Here is a 12,168-nt window from a genome sequence, read left to right as displayed (position 1 = left end):
CCAGAATTCCCAGCCAGATCTTCAAGTTGCCAAGCTTGAATGGTCCTGGTCCTCCTGAATACTTGAACATTATTGGACAGTGGGACGGATTGGCTGGCCTGGCTGTCTTCTCTGAGTCAAGACCTGAAACCCATCTATCTCAGAACCAGCCTTCTTATGGATTGCTCCAACTTACTTTCAGGCAGAGGGTTGGATGGGATGGACTCCAGGACACCTTCCAGCTTGCTTCCACAGATCAGTTAAAGCCCTTCAAATCTTCTGAGTTTTATTCCTGATCACCGGTAAGGTTGTGTGGATGCTACTGTAAGTGGCCTGTGCAATTCCATCCCATCTGGCTAGCCTCGGTTAATTCATTGTACTATACCAGAAAGATGGATTAATGCAGTAATCAACTAACACGTGTTTTATGAACACCATCTGCAACTCTTGGAGGCGTTTTTTAGAAGCTAAGGCACAAAGGGAAGAACAACTGGGGAGCAGGAGAGAGTTCCAGTTGGCCGGATTGACTCCACACAGTTGTCAGGTCTGTAAAAGTAGTTCAACTCCAGCCTTTTTTGGACTTTCCTGGAGGTAAAGGACTGTTTTAGGTGATTGGAAAAACCTGCTCCCCCCCCCCTCCTACCACAGACCAGTTAAGCAGGTCCTGATAACGGAGCTCTCAAATTTTCCTGCTCAGATGCGCTAAGGCATTCTCTTGAAGATGGCAATGACCCGAAGCATCCTACTCAGGAAGTAGACTTCCCAGGGTGAGAAGGACACCAATAATTTCCTTCTTGCCAACAATACACCCTAGATCAGTGTTTTTCAACCACTGTTCCGCGGCACACTAGTGTGCCGTGAGATGTTGCCTGGTGTGCCGTGGGAAAAATTGAAAAGTAATTATAAAATACTTTCTTTGTGTTTATTTGATTCCTATTCAAGAGAATTACTTTATATATAGTCAATATAGGCACAGAGTTAAATTTTTTAACATTTTCTAATGGTGGAGTGCCTCGTGATTTTTTTCATGAAACAAGTGTGCCTTTGCCCAAAAAAGGTTGAAAAACACTGCCCTAGATCTTATTTTCACCCAAGTTTGGCAGCTGAAAGGAGCTCTATGGATGAATCCAGAAGCTTTCTTGTCATTTTTTTTTTTGCAGTCTCTGCTCTCTTTATCCTTTTCTCTCCAGGCGTTGAAAGATAAGTGGCCTGGTTAGGTCGGAATGAGCCACTGGGTAGGCAACCATCTGGCACAAGAAGGAACCGTGGCAAATATCTGTAGCTGGGGTGTAGGATGCACAGAAGAACACTGACATCCCCCAACTCCGCTGAAGATGTTACCTAGCCTGGTTAACGAAACCAACTCAGAAGCTCGGAAAACGAACCTTCACCCCCACCGAAAGAAATCCACAGTAGGGTCTCGGGAGTTGAGTAACTGCTCATTGAGCACCTGGCTGTAGTAACTCTAACATCCAGAGGAAAAGGTTGGGAGGTTGGGAAGGGATGATGTCCTGCACTGGGTGAAGAGTTGGGTCATTGGGTGATTGAGTCAGAAGAGTTCCCCTTCTCCCCCCCCCCTGTGCTTTGCATCAGTTGACACTCTGTAGGGTTAGAATGTGTGAGTTTTGTTTGAATAGCTTTTCCATGTCCAGATTCTTTCCCCAAATCTCCACATTCCTCTTGCCAGGGTGCGGGTGCCAGCTGTAGAAGAAGCAGCCTGCAGTCTGCCTCACTCACCTCTTCCACACAACCTACGGATTGGGTCTCTACATATATTTAATAAATGCATGCGCACACCAGAACGCTGCTCGTTCTGATCTGACTTTGTAATAATGCCGCTTGGGGTGTGTGTGAAAGCCCTAATAAGCAGGCATATACATAGAATGAAGGCTACTGCTAAGCTTGTAAGCCGCCCTGAGTCTTCGGAGAAGGGCGGGATATAAGTGGAATTAAAATAAAAAATAAATAAATAAAAGAAACAAGATGAGGCACGTGGTTGGTCGGACTCGGGTGAGTGTTTCCATTCTGAATGGACCACGGTCTTTATTCTTTGATGTGGCCTGCACTGCAGGATTGTTGCAAAAAGAAAGAGAGACAACCCCCCCCCCCAAACTCGTTCTGAAGTGCAATTAGCCTGTAGACACATCCACAGAGCAGGGTCCCGAATAGAAAAGCTTTAGGTGTTTTTCAGGGCACCCGCTTGCAGCTAACGAAGTTTGAACTAAACTGGAGCCAATTTCTGCCTTCCGATGAATGAGGCTCGATATTTTTGCCCACGCAAAAGAGAACTAAAATAATAATAATAATAATAATAATAATAATAATAATAATAATAATAATAATAATAATAATAATAATAATAATAATATAAAATAAATAAATAAACACCTTCCCAATCCAGATCAGACCAACTGTAAATTCTATGGTCCTCGCTCAGTGTGGCTTGGGCAGGGGATGAGGGGCGTTGTAGTGCACTGCGCTCACGACTCTGTGCGGCACAGTGAACTGTTTCCCGTCTGCCTACTTCTGATTAGGAATCACTTTAATAGGAAGCATTTTCAGCTTCAAAGGATTGTATTGACAACTCAATCCACAGGCCCTAATGAAATATTTGGTTGATTTCTCCTGTCTCCGGGGCTACTTCGCCCCGCCCTGGGAACTACAGAAGTTGCCGAGGGATCCCAGACGGCTTTCAAAAGCGAGGTGGTGGTGGTGGGGAGGAATATAAATCACAAACGCGCAGCCCCCCCCACCCCAACAGAAAAACAAAAATCCATCGCTTAGAATTTTTTTCTGGGGGGGGGGGGAAAGTCAGCTAGGAAATTACCGTTATAATTACTATTCTTAATCATCTGCTATCAGCTAAATGTGGCCTTCTTAGGACTGGAGTCTGTGAATCGAAGAAAACTTCAGCCCGGCTTAGCGAGCTGAGGGATCGAGTTATTCTTCTCGGAATTTGCGAACTAGAAACAGTCCGCCGAGCCAGAGTTTTTATCCGAGTCTGGGGAACTGGCGGGAGTTCACACAACGGGGTAGTGCGATCCGGCTGGGTGCGCACAACATAGTGGCAAAGACCGTTGGATTAGTGCAACTCGCTAAACGCCACAACCCAACCCAACTAAGCTTAACGCCAGGTTTAGACATTAAATCTTCACCAGGTCTTCACCTTGGGATTTAGAGCTTTTTTGGGGGCGGGGGCGTGTGTGATATTTTATCAATTTCCTTCTCAACGGCATTCGTTCAAGGCAGGTATCTTCAGATTGAAACGAAGGGGGGAATAATTTCAGCCCGGCAAGACACAAATGCAGAGTCACGCGGGACAAAACGCCTCTGCTGATCAAGGAAGCCGGGGGGGGGGGGAGAGAAAGCGGGCTTTCAATTTCGCCCCCTCCCTTTGCTTAGATGCGCCCTTCGCCGGGTTTATCCAAAGCCGCGGGACGGGGTGAGGTATAAACGTGCATGTTTTATTTGAAATTCTGGAGCATACACCGACACACACACACACAAAAGAGGCGTCCCTCTCACACCCACACAAACGATAGAGTCTCTCCCCGCAGCCCCCCCCGCAACCCCCCCTCCCGGTTGAAAAGAAAAGAAAAGAGAAAAGAAACGGAGAGCAATCAATGTCCCTATTCCCTAGAATGATAAAGCAAGCGAAAGAAAAGAACGCTTCTTCTTAGAAAGTGCTCTGTGATTATTATTATTAATTTTTTTTTGCAAATAACTTAATTTTGCGGAAACAGGGTGCTCGTTTGTTTTTTTTAAAAGGCCGTATAAATTAAGGAACGCCTCCCTCCTCTTCCTCTACCCCCCCCCCTCCCCAAAGAAACACGCTTGAACTGGTGCCTCGAGGAACCATTAGAGTGGGTGGGGAGGTGGGGGGAAGGAGAGAGAAGAAATCAAATTGTACTCTGACGATCGGACGGGGACTCCAGAGCCGAGCGCGCCTCCCTCGTGGAAACCCAGCGCATTCCAAACGGGCTCCGGAGTCAACGAACGCGAGGTTTCATTGATTGTCAAAGCGCGGTCCTTTCCCTCCTCCCAACCAACCAACCCCCCACCCCTGTTTTTTTTTTCTTCCCCTTTACAATGAAAGTATTACAGCCGTTCGCATCTTTCGCGTCATGTCAAATGAAAGTGAAATCAAGAAGCCTTCTTCCCCGCCATCGCCAGCCCTTTCCCCACCCCCCCACGACTCCGTCCCCAGGTTTGGAAAGCAACCCCAGCTCTGGCCGCTGGTTTCTTTGCACACACAACCCCCCCCCTGCGCCCCCCCCTTCTGCTTTCGCTCGTAACTTTCTCCTCTTTCTCGCTTCGACGGTTGAGGTAGGAACCAAGTTTATTGCAAACCAGGCGAGGAGGGTCTTTCGATCTAGAGACGGGAGGAGGAGGCGAGAGATCCCGAAGCATGCGGAGGAGGGGAGGCGGGGAGGGTCGGGTCGGGGGGGGGGGAAATGAAGTGACGGGGATCCTTTTTGTCTGGTTTTGGATAGTTTTTCCTCTTTTCTTTTTTTTCTTTTTCCTTTGCAGAAGTAAAGGGAAAGAAGCACCCGGTCGAAGTCGGTGTAGCCTCCGCGTACTTTAAACGGCGGTCCAAAACGGACTCCTCCGCTCCTCCGCGTTAGTGCATATCTTCAAACACAGAAACGAGGCAACTGGCCTTTTTTTCCTGTTAAATTCAGGGATGGGGTTAAGATGCCGGGATTGAACATTTTCCCCCTCCCTTCTGTCCGATCAAAAAGAAAAAAAACGCACGGGGAAAAAAATAATTTTTTAAAAAGAGAGAGAAAAAAAGAACCGCCCCTTTTGCCACTCACCAGGAATACGACCAAGGTGTGAGGAGGAAGGAAAAGGTTTCCCCTCCCCCCCTCCTTCGTTGTAACGCTTTTAATGGTTTGCATTGTTCTTTTATTTAGAAAACCAGAGTCTGCCTTTTGCTGCTTCGTTGGGTCGGTCGGGTTTCCCCGTTCGCGTGGGACTCAGTTCTTATCCGCGCCCCGACACCCCCGACACCCACACACACACCCCGGCGGGAGTGGGCGGGGTGGGGGGACGGTTGCAAAGGTCCGGGATGGCTGAAGCGTCCAGCGAGGAAGCAGCGCCTCCACCTCGGGCCTGGAGAGCGGCGGCCCGTCCTCACCCTCCGAAGCCGCGCGTGGCCTCCATTCCCGCGCGTGGCGTGGGCAGCGGCCGGCCGCTCTTCCTCCCCACCCGTCCTTTCCCCGTCGGCGTCGGCCTAATAAGCGGCGGAGAACTTCATGCGCTTCTGTTTCTGTCTCTGGTTGCAGAACCAGACCCGCACCACGTTTTTCTTGAGGTCCAGCTTCTCGGCGATGGCCGCGATCTTCTCGGAGGAAGGCCGGGGCTGGACGGCGAAGTAGGCCTCGAGCGAGCGCTTCTCGGGCGCGGCGATGGAGGTGCGTTTGCGCTTCTTGTCGCCCGTCGAGTAAGACTCGGGCTTGGCCAGCTTCTCGCGCTGGGCGCGCTCGGCTTCCTCCAGCCAAGCTTCCAGGATGGGCTTGAGGGCCACCATGTTGTTGTGCGAGAGGGTGAGCGACTCGAAGCGGCAGATGGTGCTCTGGCTCAGGCAGCCCACGCCCGGGATCTTGAGGTTGGCCAGCGCCGAGCCCACGTCGGCCTGGGTCACGCCCAGCTTGATGCGCCGCTGCTTGAAGCGTTCGGCGAAGGCTTCCAGCTCGCGTGGGTCCGTCTCCGTCTCGGGGCCCGCCAGGACGGCGGGGTGCGAGGCCAGGCCGTGGGGCGGGTGGGAGCCCATGGCCAGGGGCGGCTGCCCGTGCGCCGGGTGGCCCAGGCCGTTGAGAGCCGGCAGGTGGGCGGAAGGGTGCGGGTGCGGGTGGGCGGGCGCGGCGCCCACGTCGGCCAGCGGTAAGGCCGAGGTCAGGTGCTCCAACAGCTCGCCCTCCAGGCCCTGGGCCGGCTGGTGGGGATGCGCGTGGTGCGCGTGGCCGCTCAGCACCGAGGGCGGGTGCAGGTGGACGGAGGAGGCGGTGGGCGTGCAGGAGACGGAGACGCTGCTCATGGTGTGGTAAGTGGCGTCCGGCTTGAAGGGGTGGTTCTTCTGCGAGACCAGGTCCACGGCCGCCAGCGCCTCGGCCCCGCGCAGCAACGTCTCGTCCAGGCCGGCGAAGAAGTTGCTCTGCAGCTGCGAGGTTAGGGGGCGGAGGAGGGAAGAGAGACGACACGGGGCTTAGAGAGGGAGAACCGCCGGGAGACGCCAGTGCTAACCACCCACCCCCCCCACCCCTCGGTCTGCGAACCCTGGCTCCTGCCTGGCTCCGCAAGCCCTTGGCACGACGGGCCAACCCCGAAATGGGAACATCGGGGATCCTCGGAAATTTTCTCCCTCCCCCGGTTCGGTTCCTCTCGCCCCACTGCTTGCCCCATTCGGGCCACCAAAATATATCGGAGTTACAATTCCCAGCATGCGCAGCAACACAGAAAGACCCGCAGGAATCTGTCTTCAACCTAGCTAGCCAATTCTTGCCCACCGACCAGTCTCTCCAAGGCCTCGGGAGCCCGTCCCAACCGACGCCCCTCTCCCCGAGGCGCCCCAGCAGAGACTAAAACGTCTTCTCAGGCCCTGGAGCTTGAAAGAGAGAGAGAAGGTTGTGCGCTCGAGGCACCAGGGGGTAAAGTTGGGCAAGGGGAATTGTCCAACAACATTCCGCCAGGTCTTTCAGGACTCGAGCATCTCTTTGAGGTTCGAGTCCCCCAAACGAGAAGCTACACCGAGCGGGAACTTGGTAACTCTCCCACCCTTTGGCCTCGCGGAGAGGTTGAATAAACGCCGGGCGGGGGGTCTGCATTCCGCGGAAGTCCCGGGAGATTTCCCCGGTGGGATCAAGGGAGCTCACTCCGAAGCCCACCCGGTCCCCCTGGTCTATTCCCGGGAATCCGGACCTAGACAGACACTGGAGGGGGAAAGGAGCGCTTGCAGCTCTCTCTTCTAGGCCACATTGGGGGAGGGGGGGTGAGGGGAGGGGACGAGGATACCCAACCTGGCCAGCCTGAACCTCAAACCGATTCCTTTTCCTTCCCGGCTCACCTGCGGGGCGGGCAGGCAGGCTCTCCGGAGGGCCTCGGAGCTGGTGTGCAGGTGGGTGTACTTCGGCTCGTGCAGGATGGGGTGCATGCTGAACGCCTGCTTGCTGTTCATGGACATCATGGTGGCGGCGAGGGGGGCGGCGAAGAAGAAGAAGAAGAAGAAGAAGAAGAAGGGGAACCAGAGGAGGCGAGCAGGTGGTCGCTCCAGCTCGGCGGCGCGTCTTATTGTCTCTGACCGGGCGCTCCGGCAGCCTCAATGACATTATAGGACCATCCTGGCCACGCCTTTCCAGCGGGCCGCCCCTTCATTGGCTGAAGAGGCAGGCCGTGCCCGCCCCCTCCGTGGTGCCGCTTTCGGGAGGGAAGCGTCTCGCTGGCTCCGGTCGGGGGGGGGGGGATCCGGATTGAAAGGCGCGGCGGCGGGCTTCTCTCCGGTCCGACGGCATCCTTCTGGCTTCCAAACCGGTTGGGGCTAAGCTGCTGAGCAATGGAAGCCCCAAGGAGAAGGATGAAGCTGGGCGGGAGAGGCTAGGAGTGTGGTGGGGGTGGGGAGCCCCCAGCTCTGCTTTGAAAAAGTGACCCTAGAAGTTATGCTTCGGGTTGGGTTGGCTTTGTTGCGCCGGAATTTTCCAAAGCGAGGTCTGTTTGTTTATTTACTTAGAGAGTTTACACGTCTCCCTGTCTCACGTGGAGCTTCTAGGCTGCTCTCCACAAGCCATAAGAACGGTGGCATAAAAACAGAGCAGTCCCTTCCTTCCTTCCCACCAGGCCACAGACCAACCAAACTCTTGACTTGCTGACTCAGCCCCATCCCAGTTTAATGCTTGGTGGGGAAAGCCAGGTCTTCGCGGCCTTCTGGAAGACGAAAAGAGTAGGACCTCCTCGAATCTCAGCTGGGAGGGTCTTCCAAAGGGGACTACTGAGAAGACCTCTGATGTCCCATCAGATGACAACATTTAAGGGAGGGCCCTGGAGCTTGCCCCCCTCATCTGACCTAGTGAGATGGGTAGAGGCTGTCAGGGATGGGAGGAGAAGGGAAGGGAAGGGAAGGGAAGGGAAGAGAAGAGAAGAAGACGAGTAGAGAAGAAGAAGAGAAGAGAAGGTGAAATAGGAAGGAAGGAGAAGAGAAGAGAAGAGAAGAGAAGAGAAGAGAAGAGAAGAGAAGAGAAGAGAAGAGAAGAGAAGAGGAGGGATAAGGAAGGAGAAGAGAAGAGAAGAGAAGAGAAGAGAAGAGAAGAGAAGAGAAGAGAAGAGAAGAGAAGAGAAGAGAAGAGAAGAGAAGAGAGATAAGGAAGGAGAAGAGAAGAGAAGAGAAGAGAAGAGAAGAGAAGAGAAGAGAAGAGGGATAAGGAAGGAGAAGAGAAGAGAAGAGAAGAGAAGAGAAGAGAAGAGAAGAGAAGAGAAGAGAAGAGAAGAGGGATAAGGAAGGAGAAGAGAAGAGAAGAGAAGAGAAGAGAAGAGAAGAGAAGAGAAGAGAAGAGAAGAGAAGAGAAGAGAAGAGAAGAGGGATAAGGAAGGAGAAGAGAAGAGAAGAGAAGAGAAGAGAAGAGAAGAGAAGAGAAGAGAAGAGAAGAGAAGAGAAGAGAAGAGAAGAGAAGAGGGATAAGGAAGGAGAAGAGAGGAGAGGAGAGGAGAGGAGAGGAGAGGAGAGGAGAGGAGAGGAGAGGAGAGGAGAGGAGAAGATGGGGTGTGGTACGATAAGACAAGGCAAAAATCTGCCTTACATTGATCATTAACAGATGTTTGATCACTCCAGGAGAATGAGTTTCCTCAGACAATCCCAACATCACACAGAGAGTAGGAGTGGGATGATGAAAACACCTGAGGCGCCCTCCCTTGTGAGAACTGCTTGAAAAATGGATAATAAAAGAAACAAACAAGTGAAGAAAAATAAATACATCATAAACTTTAGAAGATGATTTGTTAGATAAACCACATTTCCCCTGGTTTGTCTATTTTAACTGTGCACAAGCTTGCTGGACAAAAACCACCTACGTTCTCTCCGCTGATTTCTCCCTCTTCTCCTCCATTAAAAGAAGTGCTCAGTTGAAGAGTTATGTCTCCAGAATGTCATCATAGTTAAATAACATTTAAAATGTAGTGGATGGTGTTCTGGATCTGAATGGCAGGAAGAGAGCTGCATATTCTTGCTGGCTCTCACATAATGCTTCATTAATTACCATCCTGTTACTTTCTTTTAGGGGAAGCAATATCAGGCAGACTAGAAGAAGGTAGTAAGAAATGAAAGGCATGCGACAGGAATAATAAAAGGAAACACAGTTAGAACTACTTTCCACTACTCTATGGGTCCCCAATCTTGGCAACTTTAAGACCTGTGGACTTCAACTCCCAGAATTCCCCAGCCAGCCCTGCTCTACACCATTTCTCACAGCTGTATATATTTTTTCCCCCAAACTATCCTCTTTTTACCACATCTCTGCTTCATACATTACCCATGGATGTTTATGCTTCTCTCTTCTTGCCAATCTCATCAATTTCACCCAAACACAACTTTCTTTCTCTTTCTTCTCTTTCCTCTTGATCCATTCACGCTCCGTTCATGTTTGTCTGGCAATCCATTCCTCATTAATTATCTTTACATTCCTCATTAATTATCTGTTGAGAAATAAGAGAACGTTAGAACTAGAAGAACACAACCTGAAGTTTGGGTGGCACATTTTTTTTTAATGATGTGATAAAATTAATGCAATTCTTTTAAAACATTTATACAAACCTTTTTTTTGGTTGATACTGGAATCAGAATAACATTTTTTAAAAAAAAATACAAATGAAGAGAAATCAATGTGGGCATAACTCATATTTTCTTAATTTGTTTTATATGATTTTCATTGAAGCTTTTTTTTTTAAAAAGTTAAAAACTAATACAAACTAACCTAAAGTAAGGAAAAAGAAAAAAAAAGGAAAGAAACAGCAAAAGTACAAAAAGTTTAAAAAGTTAAAAGAAAAGTAGAAAGGAAAGGTAAAAAGATGTAAAGATGTGGCTTCTATATTATTGACAGAAGTTATAAGTACAATTTACAATATATACATGGCATATATTACAATATACAATATATAGTTTTGCCTCTCTCTCTTAAGCTAAACCATAATGCCCTTCTTTCTATAATTTATCCTGTCTAATCTTCAAAGCAATAAATCACAGATTCATTTATTTCTCATTTTCAAGCAAAAAGCCCGTAAGACTTTTCCAGTTACCAAATGTGTAAATAGTGTCTTTTCTCTAATCAAAGACAGTTAGCTTATTTATCTCCGCAAGACCTGTCAATTTAAGCAATCATATTTCCCTACTTAAAAGTTCTTGGTTCTTCCAAATTCTCTTGTCACTCAGGATTTGGCCATCTTTCAAATTCTCTAGTAATGAATACTTCAGTGAAGGAATGGCAGAGGGTCATTGATAGCCATAGACAGACCTAGTACACTGTTGATTAATTAGGGGGTGGGGGAAAGAACAGACGATGGTATACAGAACATTTTTATCCCTGTCGAATTCTTCTTCAATAGAAAGCCAAAAGTATGTTGTGCGTTGCAGACAGTTCATAGTATAACTAGTTAACTGTGTTATTTATCTATAGACCAGGTAGCCTGGATCTGATGGGAGTTGATTCTCCCAACATCTGGAGGGATCTCTTGCTTCAACATAACTCTAAAAGAAGCAGCTAGAAGATAGTTGACTTTGATCATATATTTGATATTTGTTTTCACCCTTTTAAAGGCTGATTGAAGGTCAAAAGCTGAAAAATCGGGGGGGGGGGGAGGGAGTTTTCCCAAGCAGTACCATACTAATTATGGATCTTCTGCAGAGGTTTACATTGGACTAGAAAAGAGGGATGTAGGACAATTGGTTACCAGCTCTAAAAAAAGAGAGAGAGAGAATTAAGAAATAGTCACCTCAGCAAAACCCCTTCCTTCAAAACGTCTTCCATTTTGTGGCTAAGGAGCGATCTTAATGAGGCAGGGTGGGGGGGGGGGAATACAGCCATCCACCAAAGACGCCAGAGGGGACAATTAACAAGGTGAATTGCCTCTTCCTTTAGCATTAATCCTGCATGGACAACTTGGTGAGTTTCTGGAGCGAACATAGCTCTTTCTTCCATTAAGAAATAGGAATCTTTTAAAGGATCATTCAGGCAGTAAATCTCTCTCTCTCTCTCTCTCTCTCTCTCTCTCTCTCTCTCTCTCTCTCTCTCTCTCTCTCTCTCTCTCTCTCTCTCTCTCTCTCTCTCTCTCTCTCTCTCTCCCCCAACCTCACCTCCTCTTGCATTAAGGAGGAGAACCAGGATCCCCAAACTCTGCGAACTCTCAGCAGAGAACACAAAAGTGCACGAAAAATTTACGGGTAGGGCAAAGTGCGCCCTTGCTTTTTAAAAAAAACCTAAATTATTTAGCATAAATAAAATCGTGTGTGTTGATTGTGAAAACAGTCCAATTTGTTTGATTTACATGGCAGGTGGGGGGGAGTGTGCCCTCGGCTAAGGGGTGTTTAACTAGCTTCTCTAATGTAATTGCCTTTGGCGGCCCGTTAAATATTTCATAGGCTGCCTTGTGCAAAAAAGAAAGAAAGAAAGAAAGAAAGAAAGAAAGAAAGAAAGAAAGAAAGAAAGAAAGAAAGAAAGAAAGAAAGAAAGAAAGAAAGAGAAAGAAAGAAAAGAAAAGAAAGTGAGGCTGCCTCATCTGATCTGTGGAGGCAGACGGTTCTGCGTGGAAAATGTGTCTCTGCTTGGCCAGTCACTGGGAAAGGAACTTATTACAAACTAAGCTTAGCAGCGCAAAGAACCACCAGCCCAATTGTCCAAGTGGGGACTCCATAATCCCAGCCGTTTTTTCCTTGGGAAATCTGGCAGACAACTTCCTTCTAACGAGCAGAGTCCAAAGGTTAAAGCTGAAACAAGTAAGAAAATATTATGTGTGTGTTTGCTTGTGTTGATATGCAAAAATTATTCTTTTGAACCAAAGTAGGAAAGTTCCTCTTTGAAAAGTTGACTTAAAAGTAGGTTCCTAAGCTGAGAGAGGATAGACATTTCCTCCTCCTCCTCCTCCTCCTCCTCCTCCTCCTCCTCCTCCTCCTCCTCCTCCTCTTCCTTCTTCTTCCCTTCTCCTTCCCAC

The 12,168-nt window shown here is 48.9% G+C and overlaps 1 protein-coding gene across 1 annotated transcript; it reads right to left on the bottom strand.

Annotated features, from left to right (window-relative positions):
• Positions 1–5,215: 5,215 nt before the first annotated feature.
• On the bottom strand, positions 5,216–7,168 carry LOC308673070 (brain-specific homeobox/POU domain protein 3-like; the record flags this gene model as incomplete). The annotated part of the gene is made up of 2 exons (XM_081336451.1): positions 7,046–7,168; positions 5,216–6,142 (listed from the first exon to the last, which is right to left on the bottom strand). Exons 1-2 carry the CDS (start codon positions 7,163–7,165, stop codon positions 5,216–5,218), a joined length of 1,047 nt encoding a protein of 348 aa, XP_081192577.1. The 5' UTR covers positions 7,166–7,168.
• Positions 7,169–12,168: the final 5,000 nt, after the last annotated feature.

Source organism: Vipera berus, assembly GCF_964194415.1.
Source record: "Vipera berus genome assembly, chromosome: 11".
Lineage (NCBI taxonomy): Eukaryota > Metazoa > Chordata > Lepidosauria > Squamata > Viperidae > Vipera > Vipera berus.
This window is presented reverse-complemented; position numbering and strand designations above follow the sequence as displayed.